This window comes from Mandrillus leucophaeus, unplaced genomic scaffold (assembly GCF_000951045.1).
Source record: "Mandrillus leucophaeus isolate KB7577 unplaced genomic scaffold, Mleu.le_1.0 Scaffold878, whole genome shotgun sequence".
In the NCBI taxonomy this organism is placed as follows: Eukaryota; Metazoa; Chordata; class Mammalia; order Primates; family Cercopithecidae; genus Mandrillus; species Mandrillus leucophaeus.
The window spans coordinates 504,362-522,870 of NW_012109563.1; the positions used below are offsets into that span (position 1 = coordinate 504,362).

The 18,509-nt window shown below is 41.9% G+C and overlaps 1 protein-coding gene across 1 annotated transcript in view; it reads right to left on the reverse strand.

The window, feature by feature from the left end:
* Positions 1–18,509, reverse strand: part of DNER (delta/notch-like EGF repeat containing) — a 234,810-nt gene that overhangs the window by 116,901 nt on the left and 99,400 nt on the right. Inside the window, exon 5 of the mRNA XM_011969147.1 lies at positions 5,742–5,855. Coding sequence (XP_011824537.1) covers positions 5,742–5,855 — 114 coding nt within the window. The remainder of the gene's footprint in view (positions 1–5,741; positions 5,856–18,509) is intronic.

The window sequence follows — 18,509 nt, forward strand, 5'->3', positions numbered from 1 at the left end:
CCTTGGAGCTTGTTGCAGTGGAATTTAACCTACAGGACCTGTGGGCCAGCATAAAGATTTAGACCCCAGACATTCCCTAGTCACTTAGAGGTTATGAAGCTTTTCTCTATAAACATGACTTGAAACATCATGGATTTATTGACTCGGGAAGCAGCTTTTAAACTGATATATCTGAATTAAAGACTTTTAAGAACAGAGTCCCTTAAAGGTAGTAGTCAACCTCCATCCTTTTTACCAAAGGAAACGAAGGGTGGAAGAGATAAAATTATGTGACTTACCCAAGGTTAGATGACTAATTAATAACAATCATCATAATAGCTAACATTTACTCAGCACCTACTATCTGCAAAGCACAGTGCTAAGGGCTTTCCCCATCCTTCACACGTACTTTAAAAATGTATACTAGTGTTACTCCATTTTATAAATTAAAACATGAGCCTCAAAGAAGCCAAGACCTTGTCAAAAGAGGTAGGTCCGGATTTCAAACCTAAGTAGTGTGACCCCAAACCACACGCACAACCACTCCACTCTACTGCCTCGTCACGGGGCCTGGACTCAAATCTCCTGACCTCCAGGCCAGAGAGAGACACCAACTCTCCATCCTTGGCTATGACAGTTTCCAGATTATAAGATCATTGATGTCTGATAGCAAAATCCAACATTGCAATCTAATAGTTACAGGACTGGAAGATGTGAGTCCTCTCTCTGGTTGTAATACTTGACTTCATAATTACAGGGTAAGAGCAGTTCATACAAAATCTATGTATTCCATAATCCTATCCATAGGAATAGTGCGAGAAAATATCTTTAACGTTTGTAAAACGCATTGGATAAAATGATATGTTTTCAAAATAGTGCATGAAACCCATATTCTCACTTTGGTCTCTGATTGCCATATGCCTTCCATAATAGGTAGGTGCCAGGAAGGTGGTTCCATTTGACCAGGTGTGCTCTCCAGGAGGGGATGGTCATGCTGCAGAGCCAATGGATGTCCTTTATTGCTGGAGGCTTTCATCACTATTGACTTCTTCTTATTCTTTATTAATTTATGGGTATTCTATTCAAATTCCCAGTGGAGGGGAGATGGAATTAAGATACCGATAATGGCTAGACAGTAGTATTCAGACTGTATTTACACATGTACCTAAATATATTCATATATTTAAATATACATATTTAAATACCAATATGCAGTAATCCTAAGTATATATAATTAGACAACTTCAGAATTAAAATGCATTTAGTTTAAAACTTAAGGATTTCAAAGTTCTAAACCAAATACAAACACAATAAATTCTTAAGCAGTAATGCCAGGTTCTAAGTGCTTATCTTTGTCATTGCTGTTATTCAATTAGGTGGATATTAGAAAACATTCACGATGTTTCACTTTTATCTCTTATCATCCCCACTGTAACCAGAATCCGAAGCTACATTTTCCCAACATGAACCTAGTAGAAGCTCAGCAGAAATTCAGGAGAAATACAGAAACTGTTGATGAAGGATAGAAATCTCCGCGTAGAAGGGCAGACACGTCCTGAAGGAGCGCAGCTGTGAAGGTGACTGCAGCTGGCTCTCGGGCTGCCGGATTTGGAACTTTGGGAAGGAGCAGGAGTCACAGAGACAGTACCCAGGAAGGATGCTCAACCACTACCGGCCTGCCCAGGTCAGATGGAAAAAGGTCCCTTGAAGGAAACAAGATGGAGAAGAAAAGGACGGAAAAGAGAAAGGATGCGGATGTGTGCTGTTGAGAGATCTATCCGGAGGGAAAACCCAGTTTTAACAGCTTTCCGGCCTGGGAGGAATTGTTACAAAAGGATTTCACTTGCTTACCAAAAATAACAACTTCTCACTCTTTCCAGATTTAAGAAAGCAAACAGCAGAGACATTTAGAAGTTTTCTTTGTGTGCATTTTACTTATGATGATGGTTACGAAGATAATCTTTAAAAAAACATAATGGGATTTCCTTTAAAGAATATATTCAGAGATGGGATAGGACAGTAGTTGGGAGCACTGGAGCCGATTTCTGGGTTGGGTTTCCATTTCTGGCTATGTAACCTCAGGCAAGTTATTGATCTTCTTGTGTCTCAGTTTTCTAATCTGTTAAATGGAAATATTAACAGTGTGTACTTCCTAGCACAACAGTGAGAGTCAAATTAGTTAGCAGACATAGTGAGTGATATCTAAGTGTTGACTTCTATTATTAAATTATTTACCAAATATTAATCCCTCCTGCTAACATAAAACACAATCCATAGGAAAGATGTTGGAATTAGGTATGGCAACAAGATGAATAAAATACATTTCCTTTCCTCAAAGAATGACACAGGGAAGCAGCGCAGACAGAACCAACAAAAACCTACAATGGAGAAACTGAAAAGGAGGCAGGCAAGGGTCAGGGCTTGAACCCCAGGACGTTCTGTGAATTTGAGGCTCTGCTCACACTAGCTCTCGGCATGTCTGATGTGAGAAACATCCTGGAGACACGGGCTCTTTTTATTTTTTATCTTCTTTTTGAGACAGAATCTTGCTCTGTCACCCAGGCTGGAGTACAGTGGCACGATCTCAGCTCACTGCAACTTCTGCCTCCCGGTTTGAAGCAATTCTTGTGCCTCAGCCTCAGAGTAGCTGGGATTACAAGAGTGCACCACCACACCTGGCTAAATTTTGTATTTTTAATAGAGACGGGGTTTCACCATATTGGCCAGGCCGGTCTCAAACTCCTGGCCTGGAGTGATCTGCCCACCTCAGTCTCCCAAAGTGCTGGGATTACACGCATAAGCCACCACACCTGCTGACACAGGCTCTTTTTAAAGTGCAAAGTGTTCTATAAATATGAGTTAATGCCAATTCACAAAAGCAAGCACTGTAAGGATAGGCCAGTGAGAGAGGCTGTTTAAAAAATGCCAGTCACCAGGTATGAGCTCCTGCTAAGAGGCTGCCACACATTCCAGCAAATTCTTCTAAACTCTAATGAAAGCCTGCTTTTCCCTGCTCAGTCTTCAATGAAGATAAACCTTTGAATAAAAGTCTTTGTAATGGAAAACTCATCTTCATCTTGTCAGTTCCAGAGCCTCGCATTTTCTCTAGGCTTTATCTAGGCAGCGTGGAGGGGCTGGTGCACCACTGCATAAAGGAGAAGGGTTCCCAGATCGGCATCCAGGGTTTAAATTACTACCTGAAGGCCCATGTCTCTGTGTTTAGATGAGCGCAGGCTTCTTCCGGATGCACAGAGCCACAGCCTAGCTAACATCTCCACGTGACTATCATGAGGGTCTCTCACAAGGGTTCCAACATAGAACACTTCTCCATTTTTCTGTTTCTCCATGAGCGGCACAACCCACTGCAAAGCCCCAGATTCGCTGCTTCGCCCTCCCTCACCTTCTACCACCTTGCTCCTTCTCAGGCCTCCTCCATTTTCTTTCCAAAGTTCTTCCAAATCCATCTGCCTCTCTTTTTCAAATTCTACCCTTCCATTCCTAGCAGCCTATATCTATTTCTTGGACTTCTACAACTGTCCCCAAACTTTTCTCCTTATTCTCACTCTTGTCTCTCTCTAATTTAAGTTCAACATTGTTCCAGAATGAAAAGTTCAAATTCCCCTGCTTATCAATGGTTTAATAGGAATCATTATTAGGAAAACAATAGTGATGAAATAGCTACTGCGTATTCAGCACTTAGCCAGGCACTGTGCTAGGCACTTTATCTGTCTCACCTCATTTAATCCTTCCACTGATCCCAGAACATAGACACAATCATCACCCCATTTTACAGATTAAAATCACCAAGATGCAGGGAGGTATAAAACCACATGCCCATGGGAAAAAGCTGGTAAGTAAATAGTGGAGCTGGCCTTCAAACCTCCCCCTCCGACTCCCTCCCTCTAGGATGAAGATGAAAGGCCTCGCGGGGCTCACCCAGCCCTGCAAGCCTTGCCCTGCCTGCTTCCACCTGCTATCACCATGATTCTTCTCATCCTCTTAGCTTAGTCATGCCCTCAGCTGCGCCATCTCCTCCCTCTCCTCTCTTAGGGTCTTTATACATGGGAGTCTCTCCTGGCTCTCCAGGCCCAGGCACATCCCTTCTGTGCATCTTCAAGGCACCTATTCCTGCATGTGACGACATACTTACCTGTATGTGCACTATTGGAGGGGCCATCTCAGCCTTCCTTAGCATGATATCCTAGCTCCTAGCACAGTGCCTGGTATACATGAAGTGCTCAGCAAAACATTAACAACTAGGAAATTGTAGTATGAGTGCAAGCAAAATTCCTAGCTTTTAGTTCAAGGGCCATTGTTTATTACTAGTGTGATTTTGTGCCAATTACCCCCATCTGAACTTCCAGAGGCCTGATTGTAACTTTCAGGTAACAATCCCAGCAATAATAAGAAAGCATGTTGGAGTTCTTAAAAGCACTTGCACAAAGATTCCATTCGGTCCCAGAATGACCCTGAAGGCTGCCCTGGACTAAACACTAAACGGCAAGGCCTTCGGTCAGAGTTAAGTGACAACTGACTAATCGAGGGTGTGACAGAGCTTTAAGAACTGCAAAGTGCTCTATGTGAGCGAAGACTAGTGCTGCTTGCTCAGTCATCAGCCTTCAGCAATGTTTCCAAGGTTTCACATTTGTTTAAGAGAGCTGAGCCTGCACTGCAAAATAAGGAGAGGGTGAAGAGCAGGGCTCGCCAAACACATTTAACTCATCGCCAGCACACAGTGAGAGAGTGGGAAAACCGGGCAGGCCACAGGCATCTCACCCTGGCCCCGACCCTGGCCCCTGCTCTGCCCAAGTGAGCAGGAAGACAAGAACCCGCCCTTCTTTAGTTGATGTTCACTTCTCCGAAATACTCGATTATGAGGTACTGCCCATCACAGGGGCAGCTCCTGGAGAGCCCAAGGCCTTAGGTTATCTGGGAAGCCAGTGGCCTCTTACTAACATCCTCCTGTACCACCGCCCACCTCCTGTCTCTCAGCCTTAGGTAGTCTAAGGTAATCGTGAGCAGAGATGCATCCTTAAGCACTCAGGCTCTACACCTAATCTCTGCAGATGTGACTCTATGGAGCTTTCAATGTTACTTCTGCGGATCAGAAGCTTACATGCTGGTTCTAAAAAACAATCTAATGTCATGTTATTCTCACAAAATTAACAATTTAAAATAATCCCTTCCATAACATCCCTGAAAGCAGAAATGGGAACAAGCCTTCCTCAAATTACAAAACAAGCTTGTGAACACCAGCTTGAGGGCTGTGAGTATCTGCCTGCTTCTTCAGGTAAAACCATGCCAGCGGTAAAGCTGCTTTTTAAAATAAAAGTAGCCCTAACGATGTGGTTATTCAGGTGAGTTGAATTTTCTAAGACATTATGAAGCTGATTTAAAAGCAGAAGTAGATGAACTTTATGTTGAATTTTTCAATGTAAACTCGTATCAAAAACGAAACAAAATAGAACTCTTAAGTAAATTGTCACCATGAGAAAGAGATTTTATTTTATCATAGCTATTCATTTTCAATGTATAAATAAAGTCACAGAAAGTCCTAGATTATGTCTAATATTCAAATAATTTTCAAGCTATGCTAGCTTAGAGCTAAAAAGGGGGACTACCTTCTATGTTTCATAAATCAAACAAAACAGGAAGTTCTCTGGCGTCGAGTTTTGCAGAAACAAAGTATAAGGCTGATCAAATTCGCTTATAATTGAAAAAGAAAAACAAAAGTGCTTTCTGGAGTAATAAATAGTAACTACCTTCTGGACACTGGCAGGTGAATCCACTGAGACTGGAAAGGCACGTTGCTCCATTTCTGCACGGGTCTAGGAGGCAGTAATCAATCTTGGACTGGCAAAGCTCTCCGGTATAACCTGAGTAAAACAAAACGTACATTTTATAAAATAAGCTATTCCAGACCTACCATGAGCCACTCTAGGAATTGACGGATTCAACTGGTACCTGCCCAGTGAAGGCAGCGGCAGCCTTCAGCTAAGCTGCTCCTAGATCTCTTTTTACAAACGATGGTAGTTTAGAAATAATCATAGCAGTTTAGAATCATCGTTCAAAAATCATTTACTCTGCAAAAATCCCTATTGAAAGGAGACCACATGTCTTCAGTATTAGGTCTGTGTTTCATCTTGAAATACCAGTCAGAACCTTCAGAAGCGGAGACTGAATGTCGCGTTGATAGCTTCCTTCTGACACAGGAATTTACGGTGTTCAGCTTGATCTGACTGAGATAATGCCACATTCCCTAGGCCATCACAATGCCTACATAAAAAGCATCAGGAAAATGTCTAGGTATTAGCAGTTTTAATGTATAATATTTTGGAGCTAGAATAACCCACCTGTGTTAATTCTGTACCCTCTCCCCCCACTTTCAAGATAAAGAGATTGAGGCACACAGAACACTAAGCACATTAATATATTTTATTAATACTTATTTAATTCACAAATCCAACTAAATTCTCTGTGAAACAAGGCTCTCATGGTGATTTTGTTGGATTGTAAAATAACTACATGCATGTGGTGAGGAAATAAGGACGTAAATCTACTGGAACACCCGTGCAGTCAAAAAGCTTTAAATACATTCCAGAATTTTGTTTATTAATTTTAAAAACAAATCCCCTGGAGAGAAAAGTTTAAAAACTAAAATGCTAATAAATTTCTCATCATAAAGCGGAACACGGTAAAGAAAGCTTGGAAAATTTAAGACATTAAACAGAAAAAGAAAAAAAATGTGCCCTTGGTTATGTTATTTGAGTGACAGGACCATCAGTACTGTAGAGATAACTCCTATGAAAAATTTTTAGTCATAGATATTTTCCACACAATCGTGATCATACTGTAACACTTTATTTATTTCTAGGATAGTTTCAACTACATAAAAACTTGTCTTTCTGAATTATTAGTTTTGAAAGACTGCCATTAGCACTTGAATCTGAGATTTACAAAAAAAAAAGATCCAGTGATATTAGAAAAGAGATGATTCACCTGACCTTCAATTACCTGCCGAATAGATTGTAAATTACAGACTGGGAATGGGGAGGCATTCATTTGCAATCCTACTCACAGGCACTCAAGCAGTGTAGGAGATTCTAGCTAATTCATGGTATGAGAAGACGAGTAAGACAAGCGCATGAACTAAAAATCCAAACACCAGGAAAAAAGGCTATTTCAAAATTCCAGAACAGATTAAATAAAAGCTGTAAATTCAAAATAAGGGAGAGTGAATTGTTTCTAAGAGGAATGCTGCCAATAACTTTTTGGCTAAAAATAATAGCCAAAACTTACAAAAGATCACTTATTTTTATTCATACATTAATTAATATTAATAATGTATCCACAAATTAATACATAACTCATCCATACTTGTGCAACCTTATGAGGTTAGTGTTATTAGAATCACCTTGGTTTTTTTTACTTCAGCTTTTATTTTAAGTTCCAGGGTACCTGTGCAGGATGCGCAGGTTTGTTACATAGGTAAACGTGTGCCATGGTGGTTTGCTGCACAGATCAACCCATTGCCTAGGAATTAAGCCCAGCATTCCTTAGCTGTTCTTCCTGATGCTTTCCTTCCTCAAACCGCCACTCCCAACAGGCCCCAGTATGTGTTGTTCTCCTCCATGTGTCCATGTGTTCTCATCATTCAGCTCCCACTTAAAAGTGAGAACATGTGGTGTTTGGTTTTCTGTTCCTGTGTCAGTTGAGGATAATGGTTTCCAGCTCCGTCCATGTCCCTACAAAGGACATGATTGCATTTCTTTTTATGGCTGCACAGTATTCAGTGGAGAATCACCCCATTTAACAAATGAGGAAATCGAGGATTACGAAGGTTAAGTAATTTGCACACAGTCATAGAGGGAGTCAGGGTCCTGTGTCCAAGCCCTTTCACACAGTATACCTAAGGTTACGCTTAAGGCACTATGCATCACCATCGTCAACAAACAGGTATTTAGTATTAAGGTAAAATAACAGAAAATAATGGCTAAGAAAACGCACAGAAAGAGACACAGAGCTTGATACAAAAATGATCAATATTCAGCTCAGGTGTGGTAGCTCATGCCTGTAATTCCAGCACTTTGGGAATTTGAAACAGGCAGATTACTTGAGGCCAGGAGTTCAAGACCAGCCTGGCCAGCATGGCAAAACCCTGTCTCTACCAAAAATACAAAAACTAGCCAGGTATGGTGGTACATGCATGAAATCCCAGCTATGGGGGACGCTGAGGCACGAGAGTCATTTGAACCCAGGAGGCAGAGGTAACAGTGAGCCGAGACTGTGCCACTGCACTCCAGCCTGGGCAACGGAGAGAGACTTCATCTCAAAAAAAAAAAAAAAAAAAAAAGTAAAATAATAAAATCCACAAATATAAATATTCATCTATAACTTATAGCCTATGTGTGGTTGGTTATGCTTAGGCTGGAGATGCCAAGAATTATTTTTTCAAATCCCTGGCTTCAAAGATTCTACAAAATGGCTAGAAAAGTAGAGTACATTTATGAAAAAAGATAACCGATTACAAGTGGTAGCTTCTTAGAGGCAGGATGGCCTAAAGGATGTAGATGGCATCATGAATTCTATCCCTGGAAAGATGTCAGAATTGTGACTACAGGATCACACAAAACCACGACGCACAGCCAGCAGCCGGTTCGGTCTCAGATGTGAGAGATGTACATCCCCACAAAACAGAAAAAATAGAAGAGTGCAGGACTCTGAACTTCAAAGTTCTTTCAATAAAATTTTAACAATCACTTCCTTTTTACTTTTTATCTAAGGATTTAAAACATACTTAAACATAGAGAGACAAGGTTATAAACCTCACATATCCATCACCCAGCTCCAACCATTATTAGCATTTTGTCTGTTTAATTTCATCTAATCTCCTCATATTTTCCTAGGTTCCCCATGAGGGTATTTAAAATCAAATTTCATTTCACCTGTAAATATTTCAGTATGCATTTCTAGCAAAAGGAGCGTTTTTTAAAGATCACTTTTAAGGGTGTCTTTAATTAATATTTCATTCCATTTACAAATTTAATTAAACACTTTAAAACATATTTATGTATATATAATAATATCAACAATTTCCTTAAGAACCACAACTGTCTGATAATGTACAAATCTTTCCATGCACTTAATTCTTATAGATCTCTTAAATTATAAGTGAGGTGAATCTTAAATGCCGTTAAGTGCCCCAATACTGTATGCAAGTTTGGTGAGATTTCAATCAAAGAGGCTAATTTACATTTTTAATTGTCATAAGAGCTTCGGGACCTCACTGGCATTTTTCAGGTAAAGATACTGAGATCTTGCAGGACTTGAGAGGGTCTAATATATTAACAGAGTTGTCACATTCAAAATGCCAATAGTTCCCTCCAATGAGAAACAGTGGTCCATATTCAACATTTTGTCATTGCTTTTTTTCCCTGAGCTTCAAAGTCTTTATATTAAAGATTTTGAAAACACAGGAAACATGGAACTATGGAGAAAAAGATTATGTGCAATGCTCTAGACCCATAAAGTATGAGCATATTGACATGTCTATGGGTTCAGTATTACTGAAGACGAAGAACACTAATGGAGGAGCATGGGTTGGGGAGTGGGAGGAAGCAGGGAGGCAGGGCTGAGATCACGGGATTACAGGACCACTGAGCATCCTCACCTGCAGGTGGCCAGTGCTACTGGCAATAACCAGCTATGGATCTGTAAAGCTGATGAAGGTAGCATGATGCTCTACCCACCCCAGTCTGTCTGGAAAGGGAGGGGCCCTTTGGCAGGACAGTTACTCAGTGCAGTGTTTCCCCAAGTAGATGTACGGACCATGATGGCAGGAGCTCAAGACCTAACAATCGTCCACACGAGACTCACCAAGAGGACCAGGCATTATTCTTGGCCTCCAGGGAGTTACTAGTTGGTAGTCCCAAGACTACCATCATCAACTGTATTACTCCCATTACAGTTGCATTACTAGGCAAGTGAAGACAGTTCTGGGAGACAAGAGGCAGAGGACAAGGAGCCAGAAGCATAACTCTCAAATACCAGCAAGTCACTCCTCAGATCCTCAGAGAGCAGAGGCTTCACTGAAGGTGTTGGACAAATCACTGGTATTAATATACATGTAATACTCTGAACTGGATACCTAAGAGCTACACAAATCACCCTTCCTGTGTCCTTTGGTTTTTTATTTGATCTCATAATCAAGGAGTCAAAACTAAATGAGTGATTGGTAGAAATCTAAATGAAAAATACCATTAAAGTTTTGCCTGGGTTTTCTTTCTTCCATCCTGCTAAAAGTCAATGTGTTCTCTGGGGACTAAAGTAACCATGCCAACTGTGAATAATATTTCCTTATGCCACTAAAGCAATGACAGCCACCCAGAGGACCTTGTAGAAGATATGCAAGCAAGATCGATTGTATTGATGCCGCAGACATGAAAGGTAATACACAGTGGCCATTCGGTGTGTGTAACGGAAGAATTTGCTCTAGCATGCACACACAACAGGCATTTCAGCCCTGGAAACCTATGCCAGAGCTCCCAAGTGGAAGGTGGGCAAGACATGGAGAAAAACCCATGTAAAGGCACAAAAGAGTGCAGAAAAGGTGTGAATGTCATTGACACTTGACTAAAAATGCACGACAATGATAAACTCCCTCGTTTTGATTTCCAAATGACAAAAGTCTATACCTAACTATGGAGGCAAGTATCAGCAATTGTTTTTCTTTCCTCTAGCCAGTGGTACTCCCTCTAAGCCCCCGTGGCCAGACCACAAGCATTCATGAACCACCTGCCAAGTTATTGTCACAACCACATAATACCTTTCACATTGTCTAGTCCCGTTTAAACCTCACCACTTCTCACCAGGACTCCAGCAATGTTTGCCCAGCCCCTGTCTTCACTGCTGCCACACTTGCTTTCTTTCAATCCATTCTCCACATAGGAATAGCCAGAGAGATCTTTTTAAGATATAATTCATATCCTATTACTCCTTACTTAAAACCCTCCAGTGGCTTCCCAAAAGGTTTGGAATAAAACCCAAACACTTTACCCAAGGCCTAAAAGATACTGCATGGTGTGGCCCCTGCCCCCTCATCTTGGCCCACCCCTGCCACCAACCACCGCGCTGCAGCCACCCAGGCTTCACTCTATTCCGAATCTCGCCAAGCTCCTGCTCACAGGCATTAGTACTCTTTTCATGCTGTGGCCTCAGGACCAGAAAGAATCATGAGATAGATGCAGGATTCAACAGAAGCAGTTATACTCCTGCCCTGCAAAGAGAAGTGGGGCACAGATTTAAAATTGTTCCGCGATGGAGAAATTACTGAAGAAAGTTAGCAATAAACTTTTGGGGGTGGAAAGGAGAGGACTAGGGGAGGTGTAGTGGAATTTTATCTGTAAAATCAGGAAATAAAGATTGGAGGGTTTAGAAATAAATTGCACAACAGAGTGGAAGACCTAAGAGAAGGGCATCAAAGCATTAAAGTCATCTCTAGAACTAGGTAGGGAGACATGAACATATCTTAAGAAAGCTACTAAGAAACGTGCAAAAACCAACTAAGGAGGGAAGGAAAATAGCTACAACCTTAGTGCGAGTGACCAATAAAATCAGAACAATTAAACAATGATGTCGCTGGGACTCAGGGGCTGTGGGTTTTGAAATCAAGCCCATTGATGAGTATGAGCTTGGAGTCTCCTGTTGGATGGCAATAATAGGGAGAGGTGACCTATGTGTGCTCATCTCACTGACATGAGAAGAATCACCCTGGATGCCCAGGACTCCTGAGACAGCCAAAAACCTCCCTCCCAGAAACAACCTGAGTCCCCTGAGTGCCAACTGCAATTCATTTGGGTCAAGAACCACAGTTAGCTTAGGATAATGAAGCTCTTCCATTAGTGGTATGAGTCTTCCAACTGCAAGAAGAGATAGAGCCAAGTATGGAGATGATGATATGAGGACGTGGATCAAGCCCATGGTTCTGCCACTTCGTGTCTGGTTTAAGCTAATCTGTGCCTATTGGTATTCAAAGAATGTGTGATGATTGAGAAAAATGTGGTGTGTGAGAGAATCTATCACACTTACGATTCTAATTAGAATGTTTAGCTGAGTAATTGGTTTTTGATTGATGAATTTAAGTTGAAAGATAAGATTAAGTCAGAACCCATTGGGATGTTGAACAGAGCTTGAGAATCATTAGAGTGTTTAAGTTTACTTCTCACAAGGGAACACATACAAAAGATAATTTCAAATAGTCTTCTCTGTGCCCAAAGGGCATTCTGGGACACCAGAAACCTCACCCCCGGACCCTGGGGTCACACTGCAGGGCTGTTTCCTCTGACTCTGCAGCCTTCTGTGCCCACCCTCTTTCATTAGTTAACTCTAAGCTCAGAAGTCACTTGCTCATTTACATCAGGTATAACTCCTAATGCAATCCCTCCCCCCTCCCCCCTCCCCATAATAGGCCCCAGTGTGTGATGTCCCCCTTCCCGAATCCAAGTGATCTCATTGTTCAGTTCCCACCTATGAGTGAGAACATGCGGTGTTTGGTTTTCTGTTCTTGCTGACGAGTTGATGGGTGCAGCACAGCAACATGGCACAAGTATACATATGTAACAAACCTGCACGTTATGCACATGTACCCTAGAACTTAAAGTATAATAATAATTAAAAAAAAAAAAAAGAAGTCACTTGCTCAGACCTCAGGCTTTTTGTCCTTGTTTGTTCTAAAACTTCGCTCTTATTTCTACTTGAAACACACACACATACTTGTTACCTTCCCACCCAGAAGGTGACCCATGGGAGCAGGGCTGCATCCCTGGAGGCCCCTGTTGTACCCCCTGGGCTCCTGTGTGCTCATCACAGTATACTTATCATTACCTACAATGATTTTCTTAATTGGTTTCCTTCCGAGAACATAAACTCCCTGAGAATCAGGACTTTCTCTGCCTTGTTCACCTCCGCACCCTCCAAACTTAAACATTTTCTGATACAATTATTTGTTGAAGGAGTGAATCCACTTGCTTAAATTTTTTGTCCCAAAATCAACTATATCTTTCAACTTAGGTTTAGCCTCTCCCTAAGCAATAATATCGAGAACAGCCTGGATAGAATGTGCTAGCTGCTCATTTTCCTCATGCACATTAAAATACATGCAGAGCTATTAAAGTAAAAACGTTGTTATCTCAAATATCTGCCATCAAAAATCCCTTGGTGCCATCATGGTCTGCACATCTAACTTGGGAAACACCGCAATGAGCAACTGTCCTGCTAAAGGGCCCCTCCCTTTCCAGGCAGACTGAGATCAGCGGCGCATCATGCTACCCTCTTCTGAACTTCAATCGTGCTTCTCCAGGTAGCATCCAGCACCTCCAACAGGTCTCTGCAACACGGCAAATCAACAAGGCTGAAGCAGAACTCTTCATTTTGTTGTTGTTCAGGAGCCCATATCCAGACTTAATTCCTTAGGTCAGTGGTTCTTGACTGGGGTGATTCTTTCCCCAGGCGTCATTGGTAATGTCAGGAGACTTTATTTACGGTCATACCTCTGAAGGGGTGACTGGCATCTAGTAGGAAAAGCCAGGGATGCTGCGGAACATTCTCCAGTACACAAGACAGTCTCCTACCACAAAGAATTCTCCAGGGCAAAATGTCCTGAACACCAAGGTTGAGACGTCCTGGTTTGGGTCAATGGAACCTTAGTCCTTCAGACTATTAACCTTCGTTTTGGTTTCAGAGCCTCTTATCTTCCCTTAAACAGAAACCACTCCTTTACAAAGCAGAGAAATAGCACCTTCAGAATATTTTTTAAAAATCAGCATTCTTAGGAATATTTAGAATCCCTAGCAAATTCAAGGCCATTGTAAAATACATTGACTCAAAACCCTAAGAACCTAAGGAATTTATAATTGGGATATTTTATGAATAAGTAAAATAATTCATTCAAAAACAGATGACTATTGAAAATACTGACCTCTCCTTTCAGGGAATTGCAGAGATTTTATTGTTTCTTTGAAGAACACTGAAGTATAACAAAGATAGAAGACAAGTTGTGACCCAGGGTATATGGTAAGGAGGCCCTTTGAGGACATATGTCACAGCTGGGAAAGCTCTCAACTCAGGCTTCGTGCTTTTAAAGGGTCTGACCACGAGCAATGATGTTAGATGAAATACAGTCCCAGACATAGGAAGCAAAGCCTGGCAGGGAGTAAATTCTTAAAAAGGCAAAAGGCAGAAAGTGACAAGACATGTGAAGGAAATGCATCCATTAGTGGGCATTCACAGATTACATTTGGTCTAATATGGGCTTAGAGTGTTTGATTTTATACTATTTTGTATTTAAGTATAAAATATAATTTAAAATGTATTCATATCTAGAGAGAGAAGAATGGCTAAGTTTCCCTGTGAATCTCAGAACAGCATACCATCTGAGTGGTATCTTTTGATTTCCAACATAACAAAAAATCCCCCCACCAACCCATATGTTATTATCTACTCCACCTGTACCCTTCAAATGAAGAAAATCTTCCAGAGGTCAATGGCACATTACATGAGGTGTAAGCGAAGTTAGCTAAATGAGTCAGATTACGAAGAACAAGGGCGATCAATCAGTTGTGAGTATTTTTTTAAACATTCTCCTTCCTTGCGCAGTTGTTTTTGTGTATGATGTTTACTTCATGATTTCTCTATTGAAATAAAAAAATATTTTTCTGTGTTGCTTTGGCTCTCTGAGGCAGAGTCTAATTGTTTCTTCGGAGAGCTGTTCTGAGGGCTCCCATGGTGGGAATTGCAGTGAGAGCTATTTTTAACGCTCCTGGTCTTTTAATAGTCTGGCCTGTGCAGTGAGGTGAGGCTGCTGGATTTGGACCGAATGCTGATGCTACCAAGAGAACCCACCAGTCTCAGCTCTCACCCTGGGGGGATCTGAGCAGCCAGTATCAGGGCCTCAGCCATGGCTGCCGAGACGCAGTGCCTAATATTAGCACACAGCGGCAAGAAATAAACAGTGGGAATAAATAGTGTACCATCAAGATGTTCAGTCTCAGAGGCATCCTATTTTAAAGTCGGAAGGCAGAAATTATTGCACAGAAAAAAACTAGTAAGATTTGCTGGCAGGAGAAAGACAAACACATCTGGACAAACACAAACAGGATTTAAAAACCAAAGGCAAATAAAGGGAGATATATGAAGCCCATCTATGAACGACAATAAGTAAAATACAATTAAAATTGGAATATGCAAAAAAAAAAAAAGCTTGACAGAAAGCCGACATTCAGCAGAATTAGAAAAATTAATCTCAACGTTGGGGAAAAAAGTAACTACATCGAACAAGTAAATAGACAAGAGGCACAGTGGGAAGGACAGTGGCTTGAGGAGTGGAAGGTCTGAGATACAACAATCAGCTGAGTGAGCTCATCAAGGGGTTGACTTTGACCTTCATTTCCCTCATGGAGGAAATAAAGATAATGACTATAATGACTTCAAGCAGGTACCATTCCATGGAGTGTACCCTTTAAACCACAAGAGGCTGCACTGTGCTTGGCACATCCCACGTGGCTCAATATTTTTTGAGTGAATGAAGAATTTATGGATTTTAAAATGACAAAGCAATAATATGCCAGTATTTTGGGATCTCTCAGTTTTTATACAGGCAAGTTAGAACAGTGGTTCTCAAAATGTGTCTCCCAGATCAGCAGCATCAGCACTGCCTGGGAACTCGTTACAAATGCACATTGACCATCATTGTCCCAGATTTCTGACACAGAAACTCTGGGGCTGGGGCCTGGCAACTGAGGTTTAAGAAGTCCTACAGGTGATGCTAATACAAGGTACATGCTAAAGTTTGAGAACCATCATCTGGAAAATTAGGAGGAAGCAGTCTTTTAACATCAAATATTAATATTATTCATTTGTGAATTACACATATAACCCAAATTACAGAGGATAAAAATCAGAGGCCAATGGGTGAAAGTCAAACATTATATGACATCAAAAAGCCTTCAGTGATTGCACTGTTGAGATGGTTTTCTTCTTTTTATGAGTGGGAGTTCTTGGGCTCGATTATTGCAACTGTCATTTCATTCTTTACACATCTACTTCCCTATTCTTTAAGGGCAGATATGGATTACTTCTGTGCCAGCCTCTAGCACAGAGCCAGGGACACTATAAATACTCATTATATAGTAAACTAATCACTGTATAAGCACCATGCATCACTCTCTCTAATATAATTCCTTTTATTCAATTTCTGTAGCTCTCAAATAATACAGTGCAATATTGATACAGGCCAGCTATATCTTTTAATCTGGTGATTCCAAAGGTGAAGATAATTCAATACTTTGAATTCAATAACTCAAAGGGGAAGATATTTCATTAAGTATGCCCTGATGATTACTCCTGAGAAGTTGAAATCGAAAGAAAGAAAATATTAGATTAATTAAGATGTTATGCCATGAGACAGACAAGTCAAGGGATTGACTTAAACTACATATAAATATATACAACTACATTTATGAGTTGAGTTCTAAGTTTTTGTAGTGAATCAAACTCTAGAGAAGAGTGAAATTCATTCAGTCTTCAGAAAGAATTTTTTGTGAGTGAAAATTCACATTTGGGGAATCTAAAAGAAGTTCAGGAACAGTTCCTACCTTCAGGGAGCTTGGGCTGCAGATGAGGAGATAAGACACATTCCCACGAAACAGCATACTGAGTAAATGAGCAGGAGAACGGTCCCAGGGCAGGCACATGTGCATGGCAGTGCCCAGGCTGGCCTCACTGATGTGCTGGGGAAACAAGGCAGGGCTAGGGCCCCCAATTCACCAAAGAGTTGGGGGTCACTGACATGGCATCTTCAAAGGCTCCTGCACAGAGAGTACCAGCCTGGTAAAGATGTGTTGTATATTGAGCTCTTCCTAGTTCCACTCACTGCCATTTCAGGGGACTTAAGATCTCTCCTCCCTTCTCCCTGGGAGCAGGTGTTCTTGTCTGGACGAAATGAGGGAACTCCAAGAGGGATGTCTGGGATGGGGAGTGGGCAATGCCCTTGCAGAAGAAATCAGAAGAATGAAAGCTCCAATCGTTCTCAACTTTCCTCCTCTTACTAGTGTTTAGAGGCTACAAAGAAGTGGTGGGATGGCTTACTGATTCTGTGCCAGTGTGTGTGGATGTGTGTGTGGGGATAGAAGTTTGTGTATGCATGTCTGCATGGATATGTGCACTGTGTGTATATTACATTTATATATGTCTGTACATGTGTTTCCTGCTTGTGTATGTGTGTTGTGTGCATACGTGTGCATGTGTTGCCTATGCATGTGTATGAGTGCACATGTGTGTTGTGTGTGCTTTTGTGTGTTCTCGTATATTTTCTTTTACAAGGTCAAGATCATCATTGCATTTCATAGATAAGAGAACTTGGGCTCAGACGAGCTAAGTAGAGTTGGTGAGTGGCTCAGCCTGAAATTCAACCCAGGACTGCAGACTCCAACCCCACCTCCCTTTCTTTCCTCACATATGTTCTTTCTTCCCTTTTGATGAAGCTCATTGGAAAAGACTGAGGGCCAACCAAGGCCAACCCTGAGGCCAGACACAGTGGGCAGGAAGTGGCCCACTCAGGCCTGGCTTTCCTGTGCCCTTTGCTCCAATCTGGGTCCCCAGAGCAGGAGATGCAGAAAAAGCTGAAGCCGAATCTCTGGCCAAGAAAGTGGTGACTGGGCTCTGTGCAGGGCTTGACAATCACAACAACAATAGCAACAGCTGACATTTGATGAGGGCTTACTATGCACCAGGTCACTTTCCAAGCACACTACCTGTATCATCTAATTTAATCTTCACAATCATTGGATTGTGGCACATTGAATACCATCACCCATGCCCAATTTACAGAGAGACAGCTGAGGCCCAGGAAGATTAAGTAACTTTCCCCCAGCTCACACAATAAATGAGTAGTGGGAGCAGGCGCTGCACTCGGGCAATCTGGCCTCCTGGCCCAGCTAGGCTTTGCAGTCAGCCAGGCCCTGGCTTCGTAAGTATCACATCAGCAGCTGCAAGTAAGGCAGCATGGCCTACGGGGAGGTTGCAATCACCCAGGCGGCAGATGCCAACAGCTTGAATCGGGCATTGGTGATGGAAGAGGAAGAGCCAGGGCAGATGGAGAGTCATCATAAATAAAGGAAACTTGGTGGCACTCCAAAGATAACTGAGATGAGGGCGGTGAGCATAATGGCCAAGCTTCCAGCCCAAGTGAGGAGGGAGATGATGGCACCACTGATAGAAACTAGGGATGCACGAGAAAGCCAGGCTGGAATCAAGTGTGAGATCAAAAGAAGGTAGAGAGAGGCTGGCACCACGACCAGGAGGGTGGTGAGGTGGGGCAGACAGAGGGAAGGGAGGTGGTGAGGAGGAAGGGGAGGAAGGAGAGGGAGAGGAGGAGGAGGAGTCGGCAAACATATTGCTGCCTGGTCCAGGCAAAGAGCTGAGGTGAGAGGCTGGCTAGAAGGGGAGTCTGGGAGCCATCCACCTCGAGGTAGCCA